This window comes from Trichomycterus rosablanca, chromosome 18 (genome assembly GCF_030014385.1).
Source record: "Trichomycterus rosablanca isolate fTriRos1 chromosome 18, fTriRos1.hap1, whole genome shotgun sequence".
NCBI lineage: Eukaryota > Metazoa > Chordata > Actinopteri > Siluriformes > Trichomycteridae > Trichomycterus > Trichomycterus rosablanca.
The window spans coordinates 22,219,817-22,246,464 of NC_086005.1; the positions used below are offsets into that span (position 1 = coordinate 22,219,817).

Sequence of the window (26,648 nt, forward strand, 5' to 3'; positions counted from 1 at the left end):
GACTGACTAGCTCCAAACTGAACACAACAGTTAAGTGTAAAGTCATGATTGTAAGTGTTGCAAAGACAATACATTCAGTAAAATAATAAATCTATGTTTTTAAGGCATAAACTATTCATTTGCAACAGTAAGAATAAATATCTTTACAGGACAGATTGTGCTGAACAATGATGCTGTGTAAAATATAAACACTGGAATTTGTATTTAAGCTGAGTAATTTTGAGAAAGGTACTATAAAACTAAATGAAACGGCATGCCTATATGTAAAACATCTGAGGATTTCGTTTGTTTAGGGCAGGGGTGCCCACATTTTTGTAGCCTGAGATCTACTTTTTCAGTTGACAGGTCATCGCGATCTACTTTTTAAGGTTGGCCTCTTTATTTTTGATGGCCCTACCTATATTGAATGGTGTCAGCCAGGCAAGCATTCTTGCCCGAATCTTGCATTCTTGTTTGTTTGTGCTTGGTTGCACACTCATGTTCATAAACGGTGTAGGTTACGAAAGGAAAAATGCAAAAATGGCGCAAACTGGCTACTGATGAATGAAAACTTTCTAGATTCGCAGTGCTTTAGGAGGGCTGAGGCGTAGCTATTAAAGAATTAAAGAAACAGTGGCCAAATTTCATGTCAATCACGTCGACCAGCGTGCACTGTGCGATCGACTGGTAGATCGCGATCGACGTATTGGGCACCCCTGGTTTAGGGTATAAATTATGACAAATATATATTTTAAGACTTTTGGATAGGACCAAGGTACAGTCATCTTTAAACTATAAGCTTTCAAAATCAAGTCATGAAAATGTAAATATTTTAGGATACATAATATATTATATTGTAAATTCAATATGCATCTGTTTCTGAAAAATACATATATTGTAAATAGATGTTATTTAGAGAAAATAAAGGCAGAAAAACGTTATTATTAACTATTATAAGCATAAGAACAGGCTAAATGAGCGTCTTACAATCACAATTTCAAAACGTAGCCCATTAATTAAAGACCTAACTTAATCAGTCAAGCGGCTGAAAAGAAAACAAGGGTCCAGGTGAGCAGGTCGAGTGAGGGGACAATCGAGCTCTGGTGGGAGCTAAGCACACAAAAGAAAATAAGAATCTCTCCCTTGGTTTGTTCGCCAAGTGGAGCAGTTGGGATCAGCCAAATCCTCAGTAATTCCATTTACTTGAACCCCACAGAGTCTCTGAGAGAATAAATAAAGTGAAAGAAAAAGAAAGGCTGGCAGAAACACGGGCACTTAGGAAAGGGTTGAAAAGAAAAGCAAGAGTCTCTTTGCTCGTTCAACCAAGAAATCTATTCTTAATGAGCAAACTGTACATGTATGCATTGCTAATGTTTGATTGTTAAATTACGACATTAAATTAACATAAAGACAGATGTTTTAACTGGTCAGGTTTGTGACAGAACCAAACCATCCATCTCCACTGTCTAGACGTCTAGCCGGCTGATTGTTTATTTGTTTATCAGGATTTTAACATCATGTTTTACACACTTTGGTTGCATTCATTGAAACACAGTAAAATTGTATCTCCAGTCCATCTAATTTACATGTCCTTGGACTGTCGGAGGAAACCGGAGCTCCCAGAGGAAACCCAGAAACTGGAGAACACACAAACTTCACAAAGGAGGGACCCGGGCCACTCCACCTGGGAAACGAACCCAGGACCTTCTTGCTGTGAGACAACATTGCTACCCACTGAGCCACCTGGCTGATTGCATTGAGATTCAAACCCAGAACTCAGTAGAGCTGGGCTAGCATAATAGACCACTGTGCTACCTGAATGCCCTACTAAAAATAAAATTTAAACGTGAACAAGTTTAATGTAATGACACTAGCACACCAGATCTGACAACTCAAACGTTTCATTTCGAATCTCATCTCTGCTATCTGGCTTGGTATGTTGTTCATTTAGGGCAGATGCCGGAAGGGAATTCCTCATAACTGATGCATTTACACCCCCTGCTTGCTGATTGATGGCATCTGCACAGAGACGAGGGATAATGTGTTGATCTGGGTGTGACTCTCTGATCTGCATATGATGCAGATGTAGAGAGGAAGTGTAATACATTCGGTTAATTGGAGAAAAAAGGGGAGAAAATGCATAAATAAAATACCAAAAAAAGTAAACATAATGTCCTGCCATACTACAGTATAATAGCAGGTCAGGTAGTTAAATGTTAATACGTGAATCTTGATTAGTGATCTTTGTAACATGTATGTATATATGTACATTTATGGCATCTACATCTAGTAAAACTAGTAATCAAACTGGAAACAAAATAAAAACACGTCCTCGATCTTGTCCTCGTTTTAATGTCTCTATGAACACACTGCAAAGATGAAAACTAGATGAAGAAAGACAGATTATTGTCTGTCCAGGGGGTCAGAGAGGAGGATGCATGCTGAACCGACCAGCCGAAGTCTGTACAACAGCAGGACTTCCTCTCTAAGCACTTCCTGTTCAGAGCTTGGCCTCTTTCACTTGGTCACTTTGCAGTCATTTTGAAACCATTTATTGCATGGACATCTCAAGTGATGCTGACACTACAATGCAGAGTTTCATTCACAACTGCCACTTAAAACCTTACTGTGCAAAAAGAAGTCTTATGTTAACCATCCAGAAGTGGTGTTGAGTTCTCTAGGCTCTGAAGGATCTAGGATGGACCATCAGTATTCAGAATTCTTTTGGAAAAATTTGACTATGACAACCCTGTACTGTTGCACACAGTGGCGTAACTAGGAGCTCAAGGGCTTAGTGCAAAAAAAAATTTTTGGGCCCCCCTTAACAAATTTCATATATATATTTAATATATAATGGTGCTGCATTCTGATTGGCTGAGCTGAATGTCACTCACATGTCGCCGCTACAATATTGTAATATAATAATAATGACCTGGCAAATGCAGCCAATGGGGGGGGGCAGTGCGGTGGGGGGTTGAGTTCATGTCGTGTAGTACCCCCCCCGGTAGTTACGCCACTGGTTGCACACCTTAAGACGTGTTTGCAGAAAGATTGGAAAAAGTAACACTAAATTTTTTTTAATGCATTTTCTCCCCTTTTTCTCTCCCTTTAACGTGTCCAATTTGCCCAATTGCATCATTCTGCCTCTCCGCCTATGCCGATCCCTGCTCTGACCAAGGAGATCGAAGCTAACCCAAGCCCACTCCGACACGTGGGCAGCAAGCCGTATGCATCTTATCACCCACACATTAACGAGTGTTGTGCCACCTAGCATTGTGTAAGGAGAGACACACCCAGCAGAGGTCGTAATTGCACCAGTCTGACAGAGAGAGACCCCTATAGTCCCACCCACCCGAACAACCGGCCAATCGTTGTTCATTTGGCCGCTCATCCTCAGCCGGCAAGGCAGAGCAGAGATTCGATACGATGTATTTGAGATCCCAGCTCTGGTTGCAGCGTGTGTTTTTACCACTGCGCCACCTGAGTGGCACCAAAACATCTTTTAAGCGTTTTGAGAAGGAATGGCAACATTACTAAATGGTAAATACTATACTGTCACAACTTTTTTGATTTAGTGTTAATCTACATATATTTACGCCTTGTATATTTACAGCTTCACAGGTTGGGTACTCCTTATAGCACCTACACTGTACAGCCTGTTATCTGGATGCTGGCTGACGTCTCCCACACAACTTGACTTTGACTTTCTCAAGTAAAATTCCGAAGAACAAAAGAGGCTGCCCACAGACTTATACAGACAGACAGTCAGCCTACAGTGCTTCAGTGGACACAGACTCATTGGCAACCGACCCCTTACTGTAAAAAAAAAAAGAAATAGCGGTTATTGGGTTTGTCAAGCAAAAAGTAGGGAAGGAGGGTTACTGCTCCACCTCCTCTGTGGAATGTGTTCATAATTCACTTCGTAGAAATAATACAGGCTTTGAAAGAAATAAAAAAATAGAAATGAAATCTTTTTCTCACAATGTGATGGTTGCCTGTTTAGCATGAGCGGAGGCAGCTAGCATACATTAACCTCTGAGCATGTGGGTTCAGAAGAGCTGCTGTTGTACTGTACAATGCTGCAGACGCTACATCTGATATCATAATGAAGTCTTTCACTGAAAGGCATGTCATTTTATAGATGCGATAAACCAAACGTTACATTTATTACACAATGTAGTTGTATTGTAGTAGTTCTGCATTAATTAATCATAACAATACATAACAGTTTATGTCATGTCCTAATTAAGCACATTTAATAAGTTGTAGCCTGTGGAGTTACCTGAAATAGCAGTTTAACTGCCACTGTTGTCTGTGACTTTTGTGAACCACAACAACCCTGACCAAAATAAATAAATGGTTGAAATGTTGCATAGCTAATTAAAAAAAAAAAGTGGGAAGAAAGGGCGCCCATGTGGCACAGCGGGAAATTCCGCGAGTGCACCAGCTCTGGGATTCTGAACTCCCAGAATGAGTTCAAATCTAAGCTCTGCTACCAGTTGGCTGGGCACCTCCTGCTCAATTGGCAGGGCCTGCAGCAGACTAACAAGGGTGGTGGGGTCTTCGGCGCTGTGTTCGGACCACACCTCCTTTTTTAGTCTGGTCTTTTCCCACACAGAAGACTTGGAGAGTTCAGAATCCCAGCATTTTTAGAATAGTTTTGTTTACTACTGCTATTATTCTCTGCTATAGAAAAAATTTGAGAACTTTTGGGGTGCCCAGGTGGCGCAGCGGTAAATTCCACTAGTGCACCAGCACTGGGGCTCTGAACTTCCTAAGTTCAAATATAAGTTTTGCTACCGGTTGGCTGGATGCCCTCCAGCAGGCACAATTGGCAGTGCCTGCAGCAGACAAAATTGGCCACTAGTCTGCTGTGTGAGAAAAGACCGGACTAAAAAAGGGGGTGGGGTCTTCGGCGCTGTGTTAGGACCACGACCCCTTTTTTAGTCTGGTCTTTTCCCACACAGAAGACTTGGAGAGTTCAGAATCCCAGCAATTTTTTGAATTTTTAGTTTAGTTGAGGTAGTTTGTTTACTACTGCTATTATTCTCTACTATAGATAAAAATAAGATAATTTTTGGGGTGCCCAGGTGGCGCAGCAGTAAATTCCACTAGTGCACCAGCACTGGGCCTCTGAACTCCCTAAGTCCAAATGTAAGCTCTGCTACCGGTTGGCTGGACGCCCTCCAGTTGGCCACTAGTCTGCTGGGTAGGAAAAGACCAGACTAAAAAAGGGGGTGGGGTATTCGCGCTGTGTTAGGACCACACCCCCTTTTTTAATCCGGTCTTTTCCCACACAGAAGACTCGGAGAGTTCAGAATTTTTAGGTTAGTTGAGGTAGTTTATTTACTACTACTGCTACTCTCTACTATAGATAAAAATAAGAGAACTTGGCGCCCAGGTGGTGCAGCGGGATATTCCGCACATGGCTTGGTTCAAAACTCAGTATTGCCACTGGTTGGCTGGGCACCACCTAGCGGGCATAATTGGCAGTGCCTGCAGCAGACACGGTTCTGTTAGGGTGGGATGGCCAGACTATGTGGGTGGGGTCTTCGATGCTGTGTTAGGACCACACCCTCTTTTTTAGTCCGGTCTGTTCCCACAAAGAAGACTCGGAGAGTTCAGAATCCCAGTGCAGAATATCCTGCTATGCCACCTGGGCGCCAAAAACTTTGTTTTAGTTTAGGTAGTTTCTTTACTACTATTATTACTCTACTATAGATAAACTTTTTATTAAGAAATGTTGTAGACAGATAATCCCTAATCTTAATTTACAATGACCATCTTTCCTTTGGTTGCCAACATCACACATGAATGCAATGCAATGACTAGATTTCAGTTATTTCTCAATTGTTACCTGACTATTATACTTAATCTAATGCTGTTGATCTACGCAAATACAATTCTAGCTTTGTCATCACACATAAATGTTATCCATTATACTGAACAAAACACACGTCTTGTAGAATGGCAGTCTGGAAGTTCCTGTTTTCTTATTGCTCTGCTTGTTCAGGCTTGCTATATTCCACTTCTGTCAGGTCACTTATATACCTGTAGATGTTTATATCACTTGTGAAAGATGAGTGATGTTAATCTGCAGCTAATTAGCAAATATTGTATTATGGTCTGTGGTTAATGCAGTGGTAGCTCAGTGGTTAAAGTACTGAACTAGTAATCCGTGACCAGATTGCCACTGTGGGGCCCCTGAGCAAGACCCTTAACCCTCAATTGCTTAAACTGTATTCAGTCATAATTGTAGGTCGCTTTGGGTATAAGTGTCCGGTAAATGTCATAAACATAAATGTTAGATGTAAATGCTCAATATAAAAAGGTGCATTAAATGACGAAATGTCAAGGCAAGCTTAAACAAGTATAGTTATACTCTGGACTTGAAGGTAGTTGTACAGCATGCATTCAAAATATCATTTGGAAGCCGCTCAGGTGGCACAGCGGTAAAATACACTAGCACAACAGAGCTGGGATTTCAAATACATCATATCGAATCTCAGCTCTGCCATCCGGCCGGGCTGGGCGACTACATGAACAACGATTGGCTGTTGTTCAGGGTGGGATGAGCCGGGCCAGGGTTCCTCATAACTGCTGCAATTACGACCTCTGCTGGCTGATTGATGGCACCTGTGCAGAGTTGGGGAATAATGCGTTTATTAGGGTGTGGCTCTTCGTGCACCAGGCTGATCCGCATATGAACTCACCTTGTGCAGGTGAAAAAAGGCAGTCAGTACTGATCACATGTCTGAGGGGGCTTGTGTCAGTTGCAAAGCTCCTCAGTCAGCAGTGGAGGGTTGTATCGGTAGAGGTGAAGCGTAACGCAAGCAGGGTAATTGGATACGACTAGATTAGGGGAGAAAATGGGGGGGGGATTTGGAGAAATATATATAATTTGGAATGCAGTATAAGAAAACACCTCCCGCTGGGTAAGCTGAGCTGTGATTAGCAAGTGATCAACATGGGCTATACTGCTTTTGGAGATCAGCAACATATCATTAACCATGTATGGGTTTAAAGCCATTATCAGGAACTGGGCATTAGCGTAAACTGATTAAGACTGGACTAAAAAAACATCAGACTTTCTTTTTGTGGTAAGAAATTTAGCTGTAATATTCTGAACTAGCCAAATAATATGTTTTTTTAAATTGCCAGGCAGCCAGTTAGCAACACATTGCAATAACCCAACCTAAAGAATGCCCAGCGATAATACTGCTTATATTAGTACAATTAAAGTCAAACTGTCTGATGTTTTATCAAAACCTTTATTTTACGACTTAGCTTTTAGAGTCAGCATATTTCATGGTTGTCTGTTTCCTCTGTTTATCTTTACAGCTCTTTCTCTAGTCTGTTTGCCTTTTATCCCAAGCATGTTTATCCCATGTAATTGCTGAAAATCCCCATCTGTCTGTATAAGGAGGAACCTGAAGTTCACCCTTCAACATCTTTTTTACTTTGAAAATATTGTGGACACAGGCTATTGTAGTCACATCGTGCACAGAACCCTCAAGCTGCCACAATTTGCAATTAGATGGATTTAGATATAAATATATTCAAACCTGTGTAAACACCTATAATAATAATACTACTAATTATATATACAGTACATATATATAAATTATATTTTTACATTTTACAACTGCTTTATCCTGCTCAGGTTGAGATGTATCTGGGTTCCTAATGCAGTACCATACCACAGAAAGGACACCAATTTATCTTGGGCTCTCAATCATCCCTCCCCTCAGACACAGCCTGCGTGTCTTTATGTACATTGTACTTTATCCTGCTCAGGCTGGAAACACTGATCACAAGACAGGAACATCCAGGCTTTCCCCTCCAGACAGACAATCATGTCTGTGTAGACGTCCTGCCAGTAGCACCACTGAGATTTGAACCCGGATTACAGGCAGCTGAGCCACCAGATAATTTATCTTTGTGTTATTACCACTAATATTCAGAAAGACTAATGTCTCTGGATGTTGGTAAACACAGTTACAAGGAGAGAATGGATTAAGATAGTCTCAGAGATTCAAGTATAGAAAACTGACCTTTAATCTGAAACTGATAAAAGCAAAATAGAAGAAATAGTGTAAAAAGTGGACTGTATATGAATCCTGACATTTAATGAGTAGCCTAATTGCCTTATGTTATCTTTCTTTAAACTAATGATGGGATTTTTTGTGTGAAACCCTAATGAATACTGTATGAACTTTGTATGTATCTCTAGATTTGAATCCCATCAAATATATTTGGTAAATTTTACAGAAAGCAGTTGCAGTATGGACGCCATTAAATCACTGTGAGCAGGAAGCTTTAGCATGAGAAGAACTGGTAAAGATTTCTTGAGACAGGTGTCAGAAACTTGTTAGCACTAACGATAGCATACTAAAGAAAATTTAGGCAAAAGGATGTTCCAAGTAATGAGACTAAGAGTTGAACAATAGTGCACAGGGACATTTGTCAAGCTAACTAGAGTTATGTCAATACACGATATTGAAATTGCTTGTATGAATCAATAAATATTATTTCTCTGTTTACTGATACTTCTTGTTGTATATTTTTATAACATTTTAAGGTAAGGGGTTAAATATTTCTAATGTAAAACAGTAAATTGCACAAAGTTTTCCATAATAATGCTCCACTACATACAATGACACTGTGGTGGCACGGTGGCTCAGTGGGTAGCACTGTCGCCTCACAGCAAGAAGGTCCTGGGTCCTTTCTGTGTGGAGTTTGCATGTTCTCCCCGTATCTGCGTGGGTCTCCTCCAGGTGCTCCGGTTTCCTCCCACAGTCCAAAGACATGCAAGTGAGGTGAATTGGAGATACTAAATTGTCCATGACTGTGTTCAATATAACCTTGTGAACTAATGAACCTTGTGTAATGTCATGAATGTAACCAAAGTGTAAAACATGACGTTAAAATCCCAATAAATAAACAAAAAAATACAATGAGACTTGGGGTACTTGACTCTATATACGGTAACCACTCTATATGCGTGGTTATATATTACCACTGAGAGTCTGTCTCCCCCTGTTGGAAATAAGCCGCTATTGCAAATTAATAATCGTATACAGTAGTATATAGTATAATAGTATACTGTTACGCGTTATTGAACCAGTCAAATTATATATATATAAAATAGCCCCCAGCTGTCTGTGTGGATTTTTTTTTTCTGATATATGCTTTAATGTAGGAAATAAAATGTTACTGTGTGGCTAATAAAGTGCCGTCTACAGCAGATCACGATTAAATAAGTAATATTAAGCAACGAATCACCACGTTAAACAAACGTTACCATGTGGAAGTGAGTTTAAACTGTAAGAAGTGTTTTAAATTGCCCTGATATGTTGATCACCTCTCCTGTTCACACTGGCAGAACCTGTCTGCTCTACTGAGCTGCTAAAACTAGTGATGAGCGGATCGATCCAAATATCGATGTTTTCGATACCAACGTTGGTACTGGAATCGGATCGATACTAGTGTGATAGGATCTTTTTCTCCGCAACATTCAGTACGTGTCTCCCGACTCATCATTAATTAAACACCATGTCTGTACAGACTCGCTCCTCTCACATCATGATGCATGCTCACCTCGCTTCTCCCTCCTGCTCTGCTGTGTTTTGTTGTGGTACCGTCACGTTGTTATGTTGTTAAAATCCTAACACACATCAGTACGTTGGTGGGCACTGGAAGATTTTAAGTTTTTTAATACTTTGCTTTACACATACAGAAATAGGGGCACTATTATAGTAATAATAGTGTAAATTATATGTACGTAAAGTACGGACGCACCTTACGCAGTTTGCGCACCCTACGGAGCATGCGTAGTGAGGCTCTTAATCAGTCTGCGCATGCGTAGTGAGGCTCTTTTTTTTTTTTTTTTTTTTTTTTTCGTGTGTCTGTGTTTTGGTGAATAAATGTTCTTTTCTTTTGACTTTGTGCTTATAAATATAAACATAATAGCATCTATTTTTATTTTAAATGAACAAGGACACATGTATTCGGTCACTATTAAAAATGTACAGATTTATTCACCCAGCAAACACAACTACGAGTTAGCCGCTTTGTGGTGATAGATACTTTACTTATCCCGAGGGAAATTACCATGATGAATGATAACGTTGTGAGAAAGAAAAGCACAGCCTTAACTGCACCTGTCTTTAACTGCACCTTTTTAGTCTGACCTCCCCCCCCCCCTTTAGTTATTTGTCCTGTGAAATGTCTAATATTCTTACATTCTTATTTTTTATATTATTATATATTTTTTTATTTTATTTCATTTTTTTAGATTTTTATATCTTACTTATATTACATTACCGTAATACCTGTTTTATTCTCTCCTGTACTATATTGTAATGTTTTGTGTGATGTTTGTGATAATTGTAAATTGCTGCTAAAACACCACAATTTCCCTTTGGGGATTAATAAATGAAATCAATCAATTAATCAATAATAAATGCACATGTTTATCATTCATGTAGGAGTATTTTAGCACTGCACTCTCAACTGTTTCTATTAAAACGCATGATTTATAATCCTATTTTAAAAACTCGTTCAGCTGGTATAAAACCTCCCTGTTATTTGTGCTCTGCTTCACTGATCACGGTTCAAGATCCACATGATGACGCAGAAACACCACAAACATTCTGAAAACGCTTAATTTGGTCAAATTTCCGTTTATTATCAAAACTGTCATAAATAACGAGTACTAATTATTATTTTCATATATGGAATTGCAAAAAATTATTCCATTTAAATGTAAATAAGCAATATTATAATTAATTAAAATGAATGATGAGTCGGTTCAGTGATTCAGTGATTCATTACTAGTTGCTCAAAAGTGTGTCAGTCACGTGTTTAGCGAGGTGACGTCACCGACGTGCCACAGTGACGGTGGATTGTTTGTTAGTGGTTTAGTGAAAGTAGCAGCAGAGACACTAACATTACTTATTTCTTTGGAAGCAGACGCGACATGAGAGGAAACCAAACCAAGGCAAACTCAGCTAGGATACCAGGGATCATTGTTGTTTGGATAAATGATCATCTGTTAACAGCATTGATAAACTAAGTTGGTTGTGAGCGGGTGGAACAGCGACTATGTTGCGGTTGTAGCTGTAAATGTTTGTATCGTTCATGCTGCATTTTGCACAAAGAGAACTTCGTTTCTGTCTGTGTTGTATTTACAAGTACAAATAAAGAACATATATTGAAATTTTACATAAGTGTTCTTGATTACTGTCCTGATTTGCACACACTTTAAAACACAATGGTTCTTTAGTCGAGACGATGGTTCATTTGTACTTAAAGGCTTCTGTGCATTATGAAATGTAGCCTAATTATCATCAGAAACACAAATAATGAAAACCACATTTCATGTTGGTCCAAGATTTTGTTTTGTGTCCTTGATGCCACTTAAAGCTAACAGAAGCATTTATCAATCTCCCTGCTGAAACTTTCTCTTGGATTTAATTAATATTGTTTTTGTTCTTTTATTTCTAACAGAAGATTGTAAATTTTTGAATACTTCACTTTGCACATACAGAAATAGGGGCAATTTTATGGAAAATATAGTGTAAATTATACACAGGTAAAGTACAAACGCTTCTTACGTACTTTGCGCAACTTACGCAAATTCACTAAACCACCCTGATGTAGGTCGGCTTTGTGAATCGGAGCATGCGTAGTGAGGCTTTCATTTCGTGTTTGTTTTGATGAATAAGTGCGCTTTTCTTTTGACTTTGTGCTTTTAAATGTTAACAAAATAGCATCTATTATTTATTTTAAATTAACAAAGACGCATATATTCGGTCACTATTAAAAATGTACATATTTATTCACCCAGCAAACACAACTACGAGTTAGCCGCTTGGTGGTGATAGATACTTCACTTATCCCGAGGGAAATGACACCATGATGGTACGTTGTGAGAAAGCAAAGCACCCAGAAACAAGAAATCTGACAAAAATGTCTGTATTACAATATTAATATGATAGAGTTATAAATACAGAGTGCTTATAGAAACAGAAATCACTGCAATTAGCTTAGCAGCTAACACTAAGCTTTACTTTTTCTCTGCTACATTCAGTAAGTTTCTCCCATTTAATAAGAAAGTAGAAACCATGTTTGTACAGACTAACTGTTAAAATACTATAGAAGCCTGCAAAGTAACTCCGTGTAACCATTACACTCATACCGTTTACCCTGCATGGGTTGCCAGATTGGACCGATTTTTACTCAAATCGATGTTTAAAACCATGCCTGATTCACCAAGCTATAAACCAGCCCAATCTTACACGTATTAGCACGCTGTGCACCTTGTACATTTACATTTTTGGCATTTAGCAGAGGCTCGTATACAGTGTGACTTATAAAAGATTAGTAAGCGTATGTTAGTATTCAAGTAAAAGTATCAGCTCTCTGTAGCTGGAATTAAGTTTTAGGTGATCAGGTGACATCCATAGAGAGATATCTGCCAGACATGCTGAGATGCAAACTGAGACTTGTAAGTCTGAAGGAGGAATTGACAGAATGAGCTGAGTATCATCTGTAAAAGAGTGGTAGGAGGGCCAAGTACAGAGCCCTGAGGAACACCACTTAAGAGAGTGCATGGAGGGGATATAGAGCACTTGGTAAGAACAATCTTTCAGGTAGGAGGCCATCCATTGCTGTCCTGATAACGGTATATACATTTACTCTCTGTAACCCATATATAGAGACCTTAATATGACCACAGCTAAACAAATTTGTATGAGTGGTAGACTATTCTCAGAACAGCAATAACATTGACTCGATGTTTTAGCCAAGTTTTATTTGTTTGTTGTGCACTTATTTACTGACTACTTTAATAGACTGTATTTTTCGAGTGTACCTGGAACACTGACTGATCCTAATATTACAAAAAGCTAGTGAGTGGAATCTGTAGATTTATAATTTATATGTCATTACTTGGAGGGGGCGTATTTTTTAAAATATATACTATAATATAGTAATATAATACTAAAATATATACTATAATATAATAATATAAAACTAAAATATATACTATAATATAATAATATAAAACTAAAATATATACTATAATATAATAATATCATACTAAAATATATACTAGAATATAATATAAAACTAAAATATATACTAGAATATAATACTAAAATATATACTATAATATAATATAATATAATACTAAAATATATGCTATAATATAATACTAAAATATATACTATAATATAATACTAAAATATATACTATAATATAATAAATCGTATATATTTGAATATTGGTGACAGAGGGGCATGTGTCCCCTTCAATCAGTATCAGGATTGCAGCCTTGCCAATGAGTGCTGTCTATTTTTCTTCTGTTCATTTTACTTGTTTTTACTTTTCTTTTATAGGTCATTCATTTTTGTTTATTAACCACTTTATCCTGGTCAGGGTCGTGGTGGTTCCAGACAGGACAGAGCACCCAGCCAATGCAGGGCATTACACACAATTTAGAACAGCCAAGTTACATACAGTGACTGGTAGCAGGTATCAAGCCCTATCAGTGGCTTTTGGAGTTTTCCTGTAATTAACACGTCTGTTTCTAGGTGAAATGAAAAGACTAAACATGGTTGAAAATTCGCACCAAACCTGGCAACACTGTAGAGCCACTAGGCTCCATCGGGATGCTGCTGCTGCTTCTGCGCATGCTCAGTCGGCACTTTTCATTATCATTCATACACATCAATCAGAGAGAAAAAGCGCGTCTGGTTCTTTCTCCTCTTCATTAAAAAACACATGCGGGACATTACCAGAAACAGAACGGACTCATTCACGTCCTCTCCTGTTACGATCGTCCTTCCTCTGTCCATCTCTGTCGCTTTTTTGGATTATTGATCATCCCGGGGTGAGAAGAGGAGCTCCAGCGCGCATCATGCCATAAGAAGAAGGAACGTATCTCTGCTGGGGGCTGGATCTCCACACCGTGTTTTCCTCTTTGTGTGTGCTGTGATTGTCGGTCATGGAGTTTCCCTCTTCCTCCGTTTTCGACCAGCCTAAAGGTAAAGCCGGTGGGATGGGGGGGGGGGGGGGGGGGGGTATAGGATGCTGCTGTTGCCATGGTGATGCCCACCTCGCATCGGTGGCAGCTCGGCCTGGTCATCAATCAATGATTCTGTTCTATAATTTTCCACATCTGGAGTCAAAGAGAAATAAGTCTGCAAGGTGTCGCCTCACAGCAAGAATGTCCTGGGTTCCATTTCCAGGAGTTTGCAAGTTCTCCCCGTGTCTGTGTGGGTTTCCTCCGGTGCTCCGGTTTCCTCCCACAGTCCAAAGACATGCAGTCAGGTTAATTGGAGATACTAAAAAAATGCTTTTAGGTGTGTGTGTCTGGGTGGGTGGGTGAATGTGTGCCCTGTGATTGGTGACCTGTCCAGGGTGTTTCTTTGACCTCACAATTGGTCTTTAGACTCTATGGGTCCACATTAAAGACTACAAGATTGTGAAAAGCCTTTCCAGAGGAGTAAAGACTATAGTCTGGGTTTGCAACTCCATATTAGTACCTGTGGTTTGGATATGTCCAAAAAGCTTATGGTCAGCTTTCCGCACACGTTTGGGCTTAGAGTGTAATTCCACTAGCTATGGACTAGTGATTAGAAATTTTTCATGAATTTTAAGTGGAATTCCAGTGAGTAGAAGGGTTGGATCACACAGGCACGTTTATCCTTTTTTAGAAACCCGTTTTGTGATTTTTTTAGCTCAGTGTTTGGGGTCATAGTTGGAACATTCAACCCCTCTCCAGATTTCTAGGCCGAATAGATTACATTCTTCTCAAATATCCCTAAACATCTTTTTTTTTCTTTAATGTTGTTATATCAAGTACCATTTGCAAAGCAGCATCCTCCTTCAGTGGGTTGAAATTAAATTCTGCTACACTTGTATGACTGTCCACCAATTCTTTACCATTCACACCTCTGAATTGTTTTCTGCCTCAGATGACAGTTGCTTTGACTGAAAGTGTCCACTTGACGAATGAATAACAATGCTAATCTGTTCCTGTCAGATTGTGCCGAAGAGGTTGATCTGAACGTGGTGTTCCATGCAGCCGCGACAGGGGACGTCAACAGTTTGACAGCCACAATACGTGAGGACCCATCCATCCTGGAGTGCTGTGACAGTGAAGGCATGTTCAGCCATTTTTACTAAAATCTACTTTAATTCCTTGTTCCTATTTTATTTAGGATGGTATTGTAGATCAGTGTCCCATGCAGCATCCGAATAGTTTAAATACACCCCCAAATCAGAAAAAGTTTGGACAGTGTGGAAAATTTTATTTGGTCATGGTACATTGTCCACACTTTGGGCCATATAGTGTATTTATGCCACAGCTAACTCCATTGCTTTGTGATATGGTAGAATGGCATGGTTTTTGTCATTCTTCTGGAATTCTGCAGTGATGTTTTCATGTCTAAAAAAGCTTACAAATGGGTTTATCCTATGTTTATATTTTACCCAGGTTCAACACCGCTGATGCATGCAGTCTCTGGGAGACAGGTGGACACAGTTAAGCTTTTACTGAAGATGGGTGCATCCATTAACACTCAGGACGCATGTGGCAGGACCTCATTGTCCCTCGCTACGTACTTGGTACTGATTAAAAAGTTGAAGTGAAATATGTACATATATCTTTACAATGCATTCAATATGTCAAATTATATAGGTTTAGATCCTTGAACAGTGTAAACTGTTCAGTGAATACAATATTAATTACCATCAGCTGGTACTGTGTAAAAAAGGAATTGCCCTTTAGTTACATAATCAACCAAGTAATCAAATGTAAAAATAATTGTGTTAGATGCATCCAGCGCATCAGTGATGTAAATTCTTATTTTCTTAGGAGAAATTAGAGTAAGATATAAAAAATATATATATATTTATTAGAAATTAGTTGCAAAGTAATTTCTAAGGCTCTGGGACTCTACCAAACCAGAGTGAGAGCAATCATTAAGAGTGTCTGAATGACTTATCTGAGAAGTCACAGAAAAAGCCAGATAAACATTTAAGGAATTGCCAGTTTTACTTGCCTCAGTTATGTTCAGCCTTCACTGATCCATCATTAGCAAGACACTAGGCAGAAAGGCTATCACTGATAGGTTCCAAGGAAAAAACAACCCTGTTAACTTAAAGAAACAAAAGTTAGTCTTACATTTGCCAAATCACCTCAATAGCCCCTAAGCCTTTTGGAATTACGTACTATAAATTGAGTCAAATGTTAAACAGTCAGTTCTAGTTGATCTAGTTCTCATTTTAATGTGCTTCTAATGCGCATAAATAACAAAACGTTGAATATCAAACCTGTGTTTTTAAAGGTGGGCTTTGCTAATACAATTTTGTGAATCCTCTTTTTAAAGGGCTGGCTGGAGGGTTGTGTGTGTCTATTACGAAACGGAGCGAAGCAGAACATCCCTGATAAGAACGGACGTCTACCGCTTCATGCTGCTACTGCCGAGGTTGACCTCAGGTACAAAACCAACCAGAAACGTGATTAGTGATCATAGCCTACATTCAATACAAAATACGAGGGATCTTTAAAAAGTTTCCACACTTTTATAAGGAGCTTTAAGGGAAAGAAGATGTGCAATGTTTGTACTATGTACTACATACTATTGCTGTGGCGGGTCCAGAACCAAAAATGAATACCCTGGACTTCGTGGGTTTTCTGCCACTCTCTCAGACATAGCCAGTCATGTCTGTGTAGACACCCGGCCAGCCGATAGCACCGCTGATTCAAACCCAGATCACAGTGGTGGTGGGCTAGAAAAAAGACAGCTGCACTATCCCAAAGCCTATAATTGGCCATATGCTATTGTTTACATGTTTAAGCTAAACATGCTTTATTTCAGACAAATACTTCATTTTTGTGTTCTGTACATGTATTTTATTACTTCTCTACCCTGGCTGTGAATAACAAAGATTATGATGAAGAAAACAAAGTATGTAAATCTATATTTAACATATTTAAAGCATCTGGTTTGATTTAGGGAACTTAAATTTGATTAATTTTAAAATCAAAGCCACCAAGAGGGAAAGAAACCATGAACCATTAATAAACACTTACTCTATAGCAACCGTAGACCTTTGCTCTGTTCTTCTCTTTTTCTGTAGTAGCAGGAGAGGAACAACAGATTTTGTGTTGATCTTTTTAGCTCCACTCCACTGACTTGGGTGTCTGTCTGTAAGAACAACAATAAAAGCCTTCCTGTTTTTCTTTGACCATCTGGCAGCCTGTTTCGATTTTACTAAAAGTGATGATAAGAACCCATTGTCTGTATATCACAGTCCTCACTTACAGTAAACGTACTGGGTCCATAAGTAATTGCATCCTTTAGAAAGATGGGCACAAAATGTCTTAAATGGTTAAGTGATCTAACCTTGATCTACCTTTAATTCAAATAAATTAATTTCAAGAAAAAAACTTCCAACATATATTTTGAACAAACCCACGTACCACAATTACTGGCAGCTCAAAGTCTGTTATGAACGAAATTAAATTTAAGCATGTCCTTTCTTATATATTTTTCTCCTTACCTGAGTGTTCAGGGTCTCCTGACTTTACTGGGGTAAATACAGTATATGAGTTACAATAGAGCAGCATTTTTTTCAGAATCAGTAATTGGTCACTTTAGTCAATGTGGGGTGGGGTAGATTATATTACATTAAAATGAAACAAAAAGGTGTTTATAAATCAGACAATGGCTTTAAACCATTTAACCATTTATTTGAGCCATTTATGTACCTAAAATACTCATTTTACTACAAGTGCAATAATTAAGATGAAGATAGCTTTTACAGGCCCCCAACTACTATACTGTAGATCTATTTGAAACTGACTATAGCCTACGTTGGGTCTTTGAGAATGGACACACATTTGATTTGCCCACCACAAAGTGCAAAGGTCATTGGATGTCGACTACCTTAATCAAGGATTCATCACATTTACCATTAGCAAAAATACCTTTTGTCAGCCTTGTTGAAAGCCTAATAATAATAATATAACCAGTGTCAAGGGGGTCCCAGAAAAATATTGGTCTAGAACTGCTAATCTAGAGCACTCGGGTCATCAGGAGTTCCAGGGAATTCTATTGATTAGGGCCATAATGGGGAAAGGCCGACTTTCCATTTCTATGCCTATCCAAAGGACCATCAAAAAGTCTTCCATATAATATATACATTTACCTTACTGCTTCCCTATTAAACTAGCAGGGTGACTGAGCCTAGTACTGTCAAAGAGCTTAATGGAAGAAGCAACCCTTGTTGGATGGATATAATGCTGCCAGCTTTATGGGTCACAAATCATTTGTGTCAATTGTGTTACTCTTTAAATAAAATATTTGATCGTATTTTACCATAGCATGTGACTGAAATGCCAGCAGACACCATTTAAGAAAAATAGAGACCTTTGTGAGTGGTGTTACCACTTTTATTTTTAATTTTTATCCATGTTTGCCATTTTAGTGGTAGAATAACTTACATTCAGCATGCTTATTAGTTTCTAATATGATTCTGGATTAATATACTGCATGTTGATGTCATCCACAGACTTATGGCTGTGTTATTGCAACAATCAACACTGTGTGAAATCAATCATCAAGACAATGAGGTAGGAACTGAGTTTGTATGTATTTGGGTTAATCTTAGACGAAGCTGTGTTTCTGATTTAGAAATGCTCAGTATTTAAGTTTATTTAATTATATTACATTAATATGTACATTCTTGTTTGGTTCCATTAATTAAGTGTTTTACAAGGTGTGATATAAATACTTATATGTGGGGTATGTATGGGCGTTTGACCAGTTAAAGGTCAAGAATTTTAGCCACTATACTTTAAGAATGACCAATTGGTTACATTCCTCACATTACCACCTTAAAATAGATATGGTCTGGTTAAAATGTCTCTAATTCATGTTCATCTTGAGTGATTCACAGAACTAAAAATTAACCAAGCCTGAGAGTGAATCATGCTCACGATTTGACTAAAATTTGTGCTCTTCTCAATCCTGACTCACATTTAAATCATCAGTCTACACTTAATCACTTACAATGGCAAAGTAAAATGTACTATGGCACTTCAAACTGGAGTCAAGTGCACCCTGTTTGCTTTAATTATACCTAAGATGTTTCAAAAAATTCAACTGGAGTCTACCTGTTGCAGTTTGAATTGGAAAGGCACACACCTTGGTCTGTAAGGGCCCACAATTGTGAGGACAAAAAAACAAGCCATGAGGTCCAAGAAACTCTGTAATCAAGTCAAAGGCACAGATCAGGGTAACATGATTTAAGGCATTGAGTATTCCCAAGACTACAGTGATCTAAATAGTTTTGAATTTGAAATTGAAGAGGCTTGGCACAACTTTGGCACAACTCTAGCCTGGCTAGAGTTGATCATCAGGCATCCAGGCAGGAAAGCCATTACTGCATCAGAAAATGCAACCGGAAACTCATATTCAGTTCTCTGTGCCAAAGATAAGAAAAGGGACCATCCGGACTGTTATTAGTGAAAGGTGCAAATGACAATATCTGTATTCAGGTGCATTGTTGCCCATAGCATGTGTGACTTAAAAATTTCAGCAAGCACTACAATAGCATGGCTAGAGCATAGTCAGGTGTCAAGCCTTCTCTGGCAACCTATGTTTTGTTTGATTTTCAACTGTGCTGCAAGTTATCATGACCCTATGTCCTTTTGCGATGGCTTTTAAACAGTGTTACAGTTACTTTACTGTTTATATTGTAAATCTGTTGTTCTAGGGAATGACAGCTCTACACTGGGCGTCCTTCCATAATCGTCCGGAGCATGTGCAGGCCCTGCTGCAGAAAGGTGCAGATCCCACACTGGTTGATAAAGACTTTAAGACCGCACTTCACTGGGCTGTGCAGGTAGGAAATCCTTTCCTTATACAGGAATTGGACAAATTTTCTTGTTTTAAAATGAAACAACATCTACAAATTGACTTCCAGGTTAATATTATGTTACATAATATCCAGGGGTTACCTGCCTACTTCCGATGGGCGTTACACCTGTTAATGCATGTGGTTTTAAAATGAGAGTGGTTGTGTGCTAAATTTGGATTGTTTAGTGTATTTGCAATAAATATATGAATATGAGTGTGATCTCTTGATTGTATGCTTGCAGTAAGGCTTGTTAGGTGTGAAATGCTTTATTTTTAAAGCATCCTAGGGTACTGTCTTTTGATTTTTTTTTAATGTGTGTGTTTATGTGTATGTGATATCCCATAGAGGCCTTTGTCAGGATGCACTGTGAGGTAATGAGGTACCCTGAGCTTGTGCTCATCTCTCATAGGCCATTATTATCAATTTACCACACAGGCTTCTTCTCTCTTAAACAATTACCCAAGATGCCAGCATCAGCTAATATGAATTTGGCACTGCCATATGATCCCACTGTTCTAACAAATTAGCCTTGGTGCAGTGAACTTAAACTGCTTATTGGAAATAGGTAATGTCAAGGAGCAACAACAGTTGTATACCACAAAGTTGTTGGCTACTCAAACTCAAAGAACCGGATTACCTCTACAAGCAATTGCAATTTGTCAGGAACATCAGGACTAGGTTTTTCTATGCTGTAAAGCAGCACACAAGCATAAGCCTACCATGTGCAAGGCCAAGCATCGTCTGATGGTGGAAATCATGTTCTCACCTCAAGCAAAATGATAAACAAAGGCGGATCCTACTTGCCCAAATGCACAGATTTAGATGTTCATCTGAAGTCCACAGATCTTGCCAAGTTTAACTAATATGAGCTTTTCTGTTTACACACCTGACAGACAGGGAGCAGATTTATGTGCTCACTTATTCTCGACCATCAACTTGGTACCACCGTTATTAACTATGACGACGAAAACGGCAAGACCTGCGTCCACATTGCTGCAGCAGCTGGTTACAGTGACATCATCTACGAGCTCGCACGTGTCCCTGAGACCAATCTGCAGGCGCTGGATGTGGATGAGAGGTAGGGGAGTGTGTTATGGAAGTTATACAATGCTGTAAAAGAGTATTTGCCTCTTTCTGTTTTTAACATTTTTGCATAATTAACATTGAAATTAGAAAATTATCATTTCATTTATTTAAAGAAAGTAATTACCATCCAATTACACTTTTAAAGCCGTGGTCTTAATTTCCACTGTTATGCTGATGACACTTACGTATATCTACGTAGGCTCTAAAACTACCTCCATTCTGCCACTTTTTTTCACCTTTTGATATGTAAAGTGACCTTGGGTATATAAAAGGTGTTATATAAATACAACGTGTTATCATTATTTATTACACTTAATTGAGAATAGAGGAAATACCAATATTCTGTCTCTAATGTTTTTGCAATGTATTGCTCTATTTGTGAAACCTGTTAGGACGCCTCTGCACTGGGCGGCTGCAGCAGGAAAGGAGGAGTGTGTGCAAGCTTTATTACAGTTGGGTGTGGAACCAGGCCCAAGAGACATCAACGAAAACACACCCCTTACCTACGCCATGTACTGCGGCCACACAGCGTGTATCAAACTTCTGACGGCTCAGAGCAGGTCAGGGATTCTATTTAAAAGGAGTCATTTATAATGAACGATTATTATTACTGTTTTATGTATTTTTTTATGTTTTATATTTACAAAACTGGCAGCACAGTGGCTCGGTGGGTAGCACTGTTGCCCCACTGGTTAAATTTCAAGATGGAGTGGTCCGGATCCTTTCTGTGTGGAGTTTGCATGTTCACTCCGGAGGCTCTGGTTTTCATCCCACATTCCAAAGACATGCAGTCAAGTTAATTGGAGATACTAAAATTGCACTAGGTGGGAATGTGTGTGTTGTCCTGTAATGGACTGGCAACCTGTTCAGGAAGTTTCCTGCCCTTTGCCTGGTGAATTGGACCAACCACGACCCTATCATGCCATATATATATAACATGCCATGTACTTGCTACACCTTGCCTACATTGTCTCAGTCTTTATCCTTTCCTCATTTTATTCAAACAACTGGAGACCAAAATTTCCCTTGGGATACATATTTGTCTGTCTGTCTGTCTGTCTGTCTGTCTGTCTGTCTGTCTGTCTATCTATCTATCTATCTATCTATCTATCTATCTATCTATCTATCTATCTATCTATCTATCTATCTATCTATCTATCTATCTATCTGTCTGAGTTTTTAGTTATGCATTGTATCAGATTGGAATGCCCTAGACCAGTCCTGGGTATCAAATAGGTCAGCTCAGGGTTTGATGGCAACAGGTGTACTCAGCTACTACAAGTATAAATTCAGCATGGTGCCAAAAAGTAACATGGTAACATGGGTTATTCAGTGAGTCACAGAACCTTTGGGACTTTAGTCACTGGCTTAAATTATGTAAGCTGGAAAAATTGGAGCTCAGATGTGGCGCTAAACAAATTCCAATGGAAAAATGGCACGTCGCAGCCAATTTCTATCCACAGACTGAGTCTCTATACTTACGCTTAATGTCTGATATCAACATCTTACCTTCTTACTTGTGTGCAGACTTGAGTCAACGCACCAGACGTTTTCCCAGAGCAGCGATCCCTCTATAAGAAAAGAGGGCAAATTCCGTGTGCTAAACAACATCTTCAGTAAAAAGAAGAAAGAGCTACATGCTGCAGGTCAGAGCAACTTGAGCCAAGAGCACCACCTGCAAGAGGAGACCTCAGAAGTGGATGACATTATAGCCACGTTTGACTGCGTTGTCGATCTCCCGGCTAAGGAGGACTGCAAATATCGATCAAATGAACCTGAGAACACAGACCGCAGAAGCCTGCCTCCCATACGCACACAGAGTCTTCCACCTATCGCTCCTGGAAACTCTTTGTTATCCAACTCGCACAACGCACCACATAGAACCGTTTCAGGTCACAGGTCACAGAAGAGCAAGAGCGAACACGACCTGTTCGATAGCAGAACGAAGGTTCAGAAAGCTTCTGGAGCTGCCTGGAAAACAGAATCCAGTCAGTTGCTAACTCAAAAAGCCTGGGTGTCACCTCCGTGTGACCGAACGCTGGATAAAGTACTGCATGAAACGAGTCCTATAGATGTGCTGTGTTCCAATCATACACCCTACATCCAGAGAACTGACCAAGGTAAGTCACAAAAGCCATCTCTCCCTAAACTAAAGCTTTATAGTCCATCCTGGATAGTGCACTTACACTTAAATGAGAATTGAACCAATATGTGTCATAGTACAAGAACTGCAACACATATAACAGCTTTTTTTTTTACTATTATTTTATATTTAAAAGGGCAAAAGCAATTTCTAATCGCTCAGCAGACATAATTGACCCTGTCTGAGCAAGTTGGGGCTGGGTGGTAATTCCCCCTCTTGTCACTGCAGTAGCGGTGATAGATTGTCACAGATGCCAAGATTTGTTATTGCAGGAATGCCATCACGTCCAATTAGCAACCTCTGGATAATTTTAGGTGCCACTTAGGAGGCAATTACAAATTTCTACAATTCAATTGTGACATCCACCCCAAATATAAGTAAAGTTATTGCAAAGTCACACATTTTAGTTCATAACCACCAATATGAAAAGGCTGTGAGACCATTGATGGGGACTGTCCCTAGTGTATTTATTCAACAAGCATGTAATGTCTATTTTCTTCTTTTTTCTCCTTTAACAGCACCGAATACTCAACTTGTACCACTACGGATGAGAGATTCCGCCCTGACTCGCAACAGCCTGGCTCCCATTCGTGACCACTGCACTCACAGATGTAAGATATCTAATAATACTATTTAAAAATACGCAGGGTAAAGTACTTTCAGAAACTGTCCAGCTTTATTTTAACCCATTAGCAGAAGTGTGATTACCCCAGACATACATTTAAATACATAGCCATGTACAAAGAAAAGAATGGGGAACTGTTTACTTAAAACCTATTATAGAACTTGAAATAGAATGTGATAATCACATTTCATATGCACACTCTTTACAAGTTTATGGTAATGGTATGTTGGGTATATCAAGCTCTGTACTTTAATGTTCATTTCTGTACCAGGGGATTTCAACCTGTTGGATGCGTAACCACAGGGTGCGTGACATCCTGTTGTGGGTGTAAGATAACAGGCACAGAAAGCCAAGTGGGGCACAATAAACTCTGTATGGGCAGTATCTGACTCGTCACTAAAACTACACACAAACCTACTTCCAATCCAAACACAAAGGCATCTCATTAATGACGTCACAAATTAACGTACAGCAGAAGGGGAGACCGGAATATGAGTGACACCACCAATACTGGCATTTGATTTCACACAACTGGAATATTACTTTCCTATAGATTCTATAGAGCATCACATTATCATTATTATCGTCACGGTCATCTGAGCAAACTTATATAACATATTGCCTAGCTACAATGCTGACATGCTCACCGAACTTCATGCTCACCGAACAAAGAACCTAACATAGAGAAGCATCTGGTAATACTGTTCTGTCAGACTTCATATCTAACACACAGAACTAACTACTTAATTAACTAATAATTAAAGAATCATAGCTATTTTTACATTAGAAACTTGGCTGTTAACTATTTTGATGTAATCACATGTTGTAGCTTCACTAAAAATGACACAGATGACACAGAGAGAGACTAATAAAGACAGACAATTCATTTTTAACCATTGTTTTAAATCCACGTCTTTGGACAAATGAATCTAAATACTATGGGTGTAAAGACTACCTCAGAAATTTTAGAAGAGTTGTGTCTTCTTTGTTTGTTTCTTAGGATTTTAATGTCATGTTTTGCACTTTGGTTACATCCATGAAAGAACTAGTAGTTACAGATTACCCAATTTACATGTCTTTGGACTGTGGGAGGAAACCAGAGCTTTTGAAGGAAACCCACGAAGACACGGGAAGAAAATCCATTTGGGAATCAAACCCCTGACCTTCTTGCTGTGTTGCCAGTGGCCAGTTCATCAAAGGGCCCACACAATCACACACTCATACCTAGGGGGACTTTAGTATCTCCAGTTAACCTGACTTCATGTCTTTGGATTGTGGGAAGCACCGAAGCACCAGGGTGAAACAGAGGTGACAGAGGCCCACAGAGCCATCCCTACCTGAACCGCAATAACTTCTGTTCTTTTGTCAGTACACAGAACTTTGCTAAATTAGTGATAGCTCAGGGGTTAGGATTTAGGTCAGAGGGTTGCTGCTTCACATCCCAAGGTTCAAGGTTGCAATTATGCTAAAAAATTTAGTTTAGTTTGATAAATATAGTATCACAGAAATATACCAATTAATTAAAATGTATTATGTTCAACCTGCCAACTTTTAAAATGATTCATTCTCTTCTTTTTCAGTCTGTTTGCCACCTGACCAAGTCTCTCAAGGTGTGAAGAAGTCTAAATCACTACCACTGAGCTCTCTGGGGCGCAGTCTAGCAGGACTTCCACGTCCTTTAACCTCCAAACCACACAGACCAAGCATTCCTCAAAGCCAGTCCTTGTGTTCATTCTCTGCTCCTCTGAGCACAGAGCCGCTCCGAAACATACAAGTTCTTCCTGCTATACCTCCTCTAAGAAAGCGCAGTCCTTCAGCCCCAGGAATCACAGAAGACTCTACAGACAATAATACAGACAGAGAAGCCTGATGTATACTAGTTAAAAAGAAAATAAGTGACCAGTTCTCGGCCACATTTTAACCAGTTTCCGACTATAAACTTGAATTGTTCTTTAAGATGCTTCAGGTTGGATGAAATCTCTTGAAAAACCTAAAGTACTGGACTACACTGGAGAAAAGACTGGGCATCTTTTTGTGCATTACCAATGTAAAAATGTTTGATAAAGATTGTTAACCTATCAGCCTATTTTTTCACATTTTTACAATTTGAATTTGAATTTATGTCTATGGCATGCACTGTGTTCAATCTGATTTTCTGGTTTACATTATAACTGTTACACTTGAACATGCAGTGTAATGACCTAATATAAATGTTTAAAGAATGTATAATTAATAAACAATGTATATATCATCTGTCTTTAAATTATAGTGGTTACATTATATATATATTTATTTATGTGGAAGATGGGGTCAGAGCGCAGCCATTTTTCGGCACCCCTGGGACAGACATGGCCTTGCTCAGGGGCCCAACAGTGGCTTCATAGCAGAGCCTGGATTTGAACATTACTGCATCCTAAACCTGATACTGCAATGCTTAACAGTATGTCAGATTAGATTACCATACCAACAGTTTAACCAACAGAATAACTTTTAGTTTTGGTAAGTCATGCTGTCACTGCTAAAATATTTGTCTTATTTACCTTGAAGTAAAAAATATGAAGCTAACAACTATCTATACTATGAAGCTAGCTTTCTCAATCTAATGTACACCCTGTCAGTAAATCAGAAAAAATGGACATATTATTCTTGTTGTCTGGTTTGCACATTTTACACACTTAAACCTTTAGTAAACTTTAGTCTTTAGTAAAAACATTTTTACCAATGACCAATATTTAGTAGATTTTAAACAATGTTTAGATAAGGTACAAATACCTCCTCATCAGACTTACATACTTGTATACCAGTATACTTGGCTGTGAACGAGGTTCAGGAAAATTCAGATTGAATGAGTCTGCAGAAAGTCTTTAAAACAACATG

At 38.9% G+C, this 26,648-nt stretch overlaps 1 protein-coding gene across 1 annotated transcript; it reads left to right on the plus strand.

The window, feature by feature from the left end:
- Positions 1-13,990: 13,990 nt before the first annotated feature.
- Positions 13,991-26,022, plus strand: ankrd55 (ankyrin repeat domain 55). Its single transcript, XM_063014353.1, has 11 exons — positions 13,991-14,030; positions 15,032-15,151; positions 15,485-15,615; positions 16,380-16,489; positions 18,568-18,628; positions 19,774-19,902; positions 20,811-20,995; positions 21,396-21,563; positions 22,531-23,123; positions 23,665-23,757; positions 25,352-26,022. The coding sequence occupies exons 1-11, from the start codon at positions 13,991-13,993 to the stop codon at positions 25,639-25,641; spliced, it is 1,920 nt and encodes a 639-aa protein (XP_062870423.1). The 3' UTR covers positions 25,642-26,022.
- The last annotated feature ends 626 nt before the right edge of the window (positions 26,023-26,648 follow it).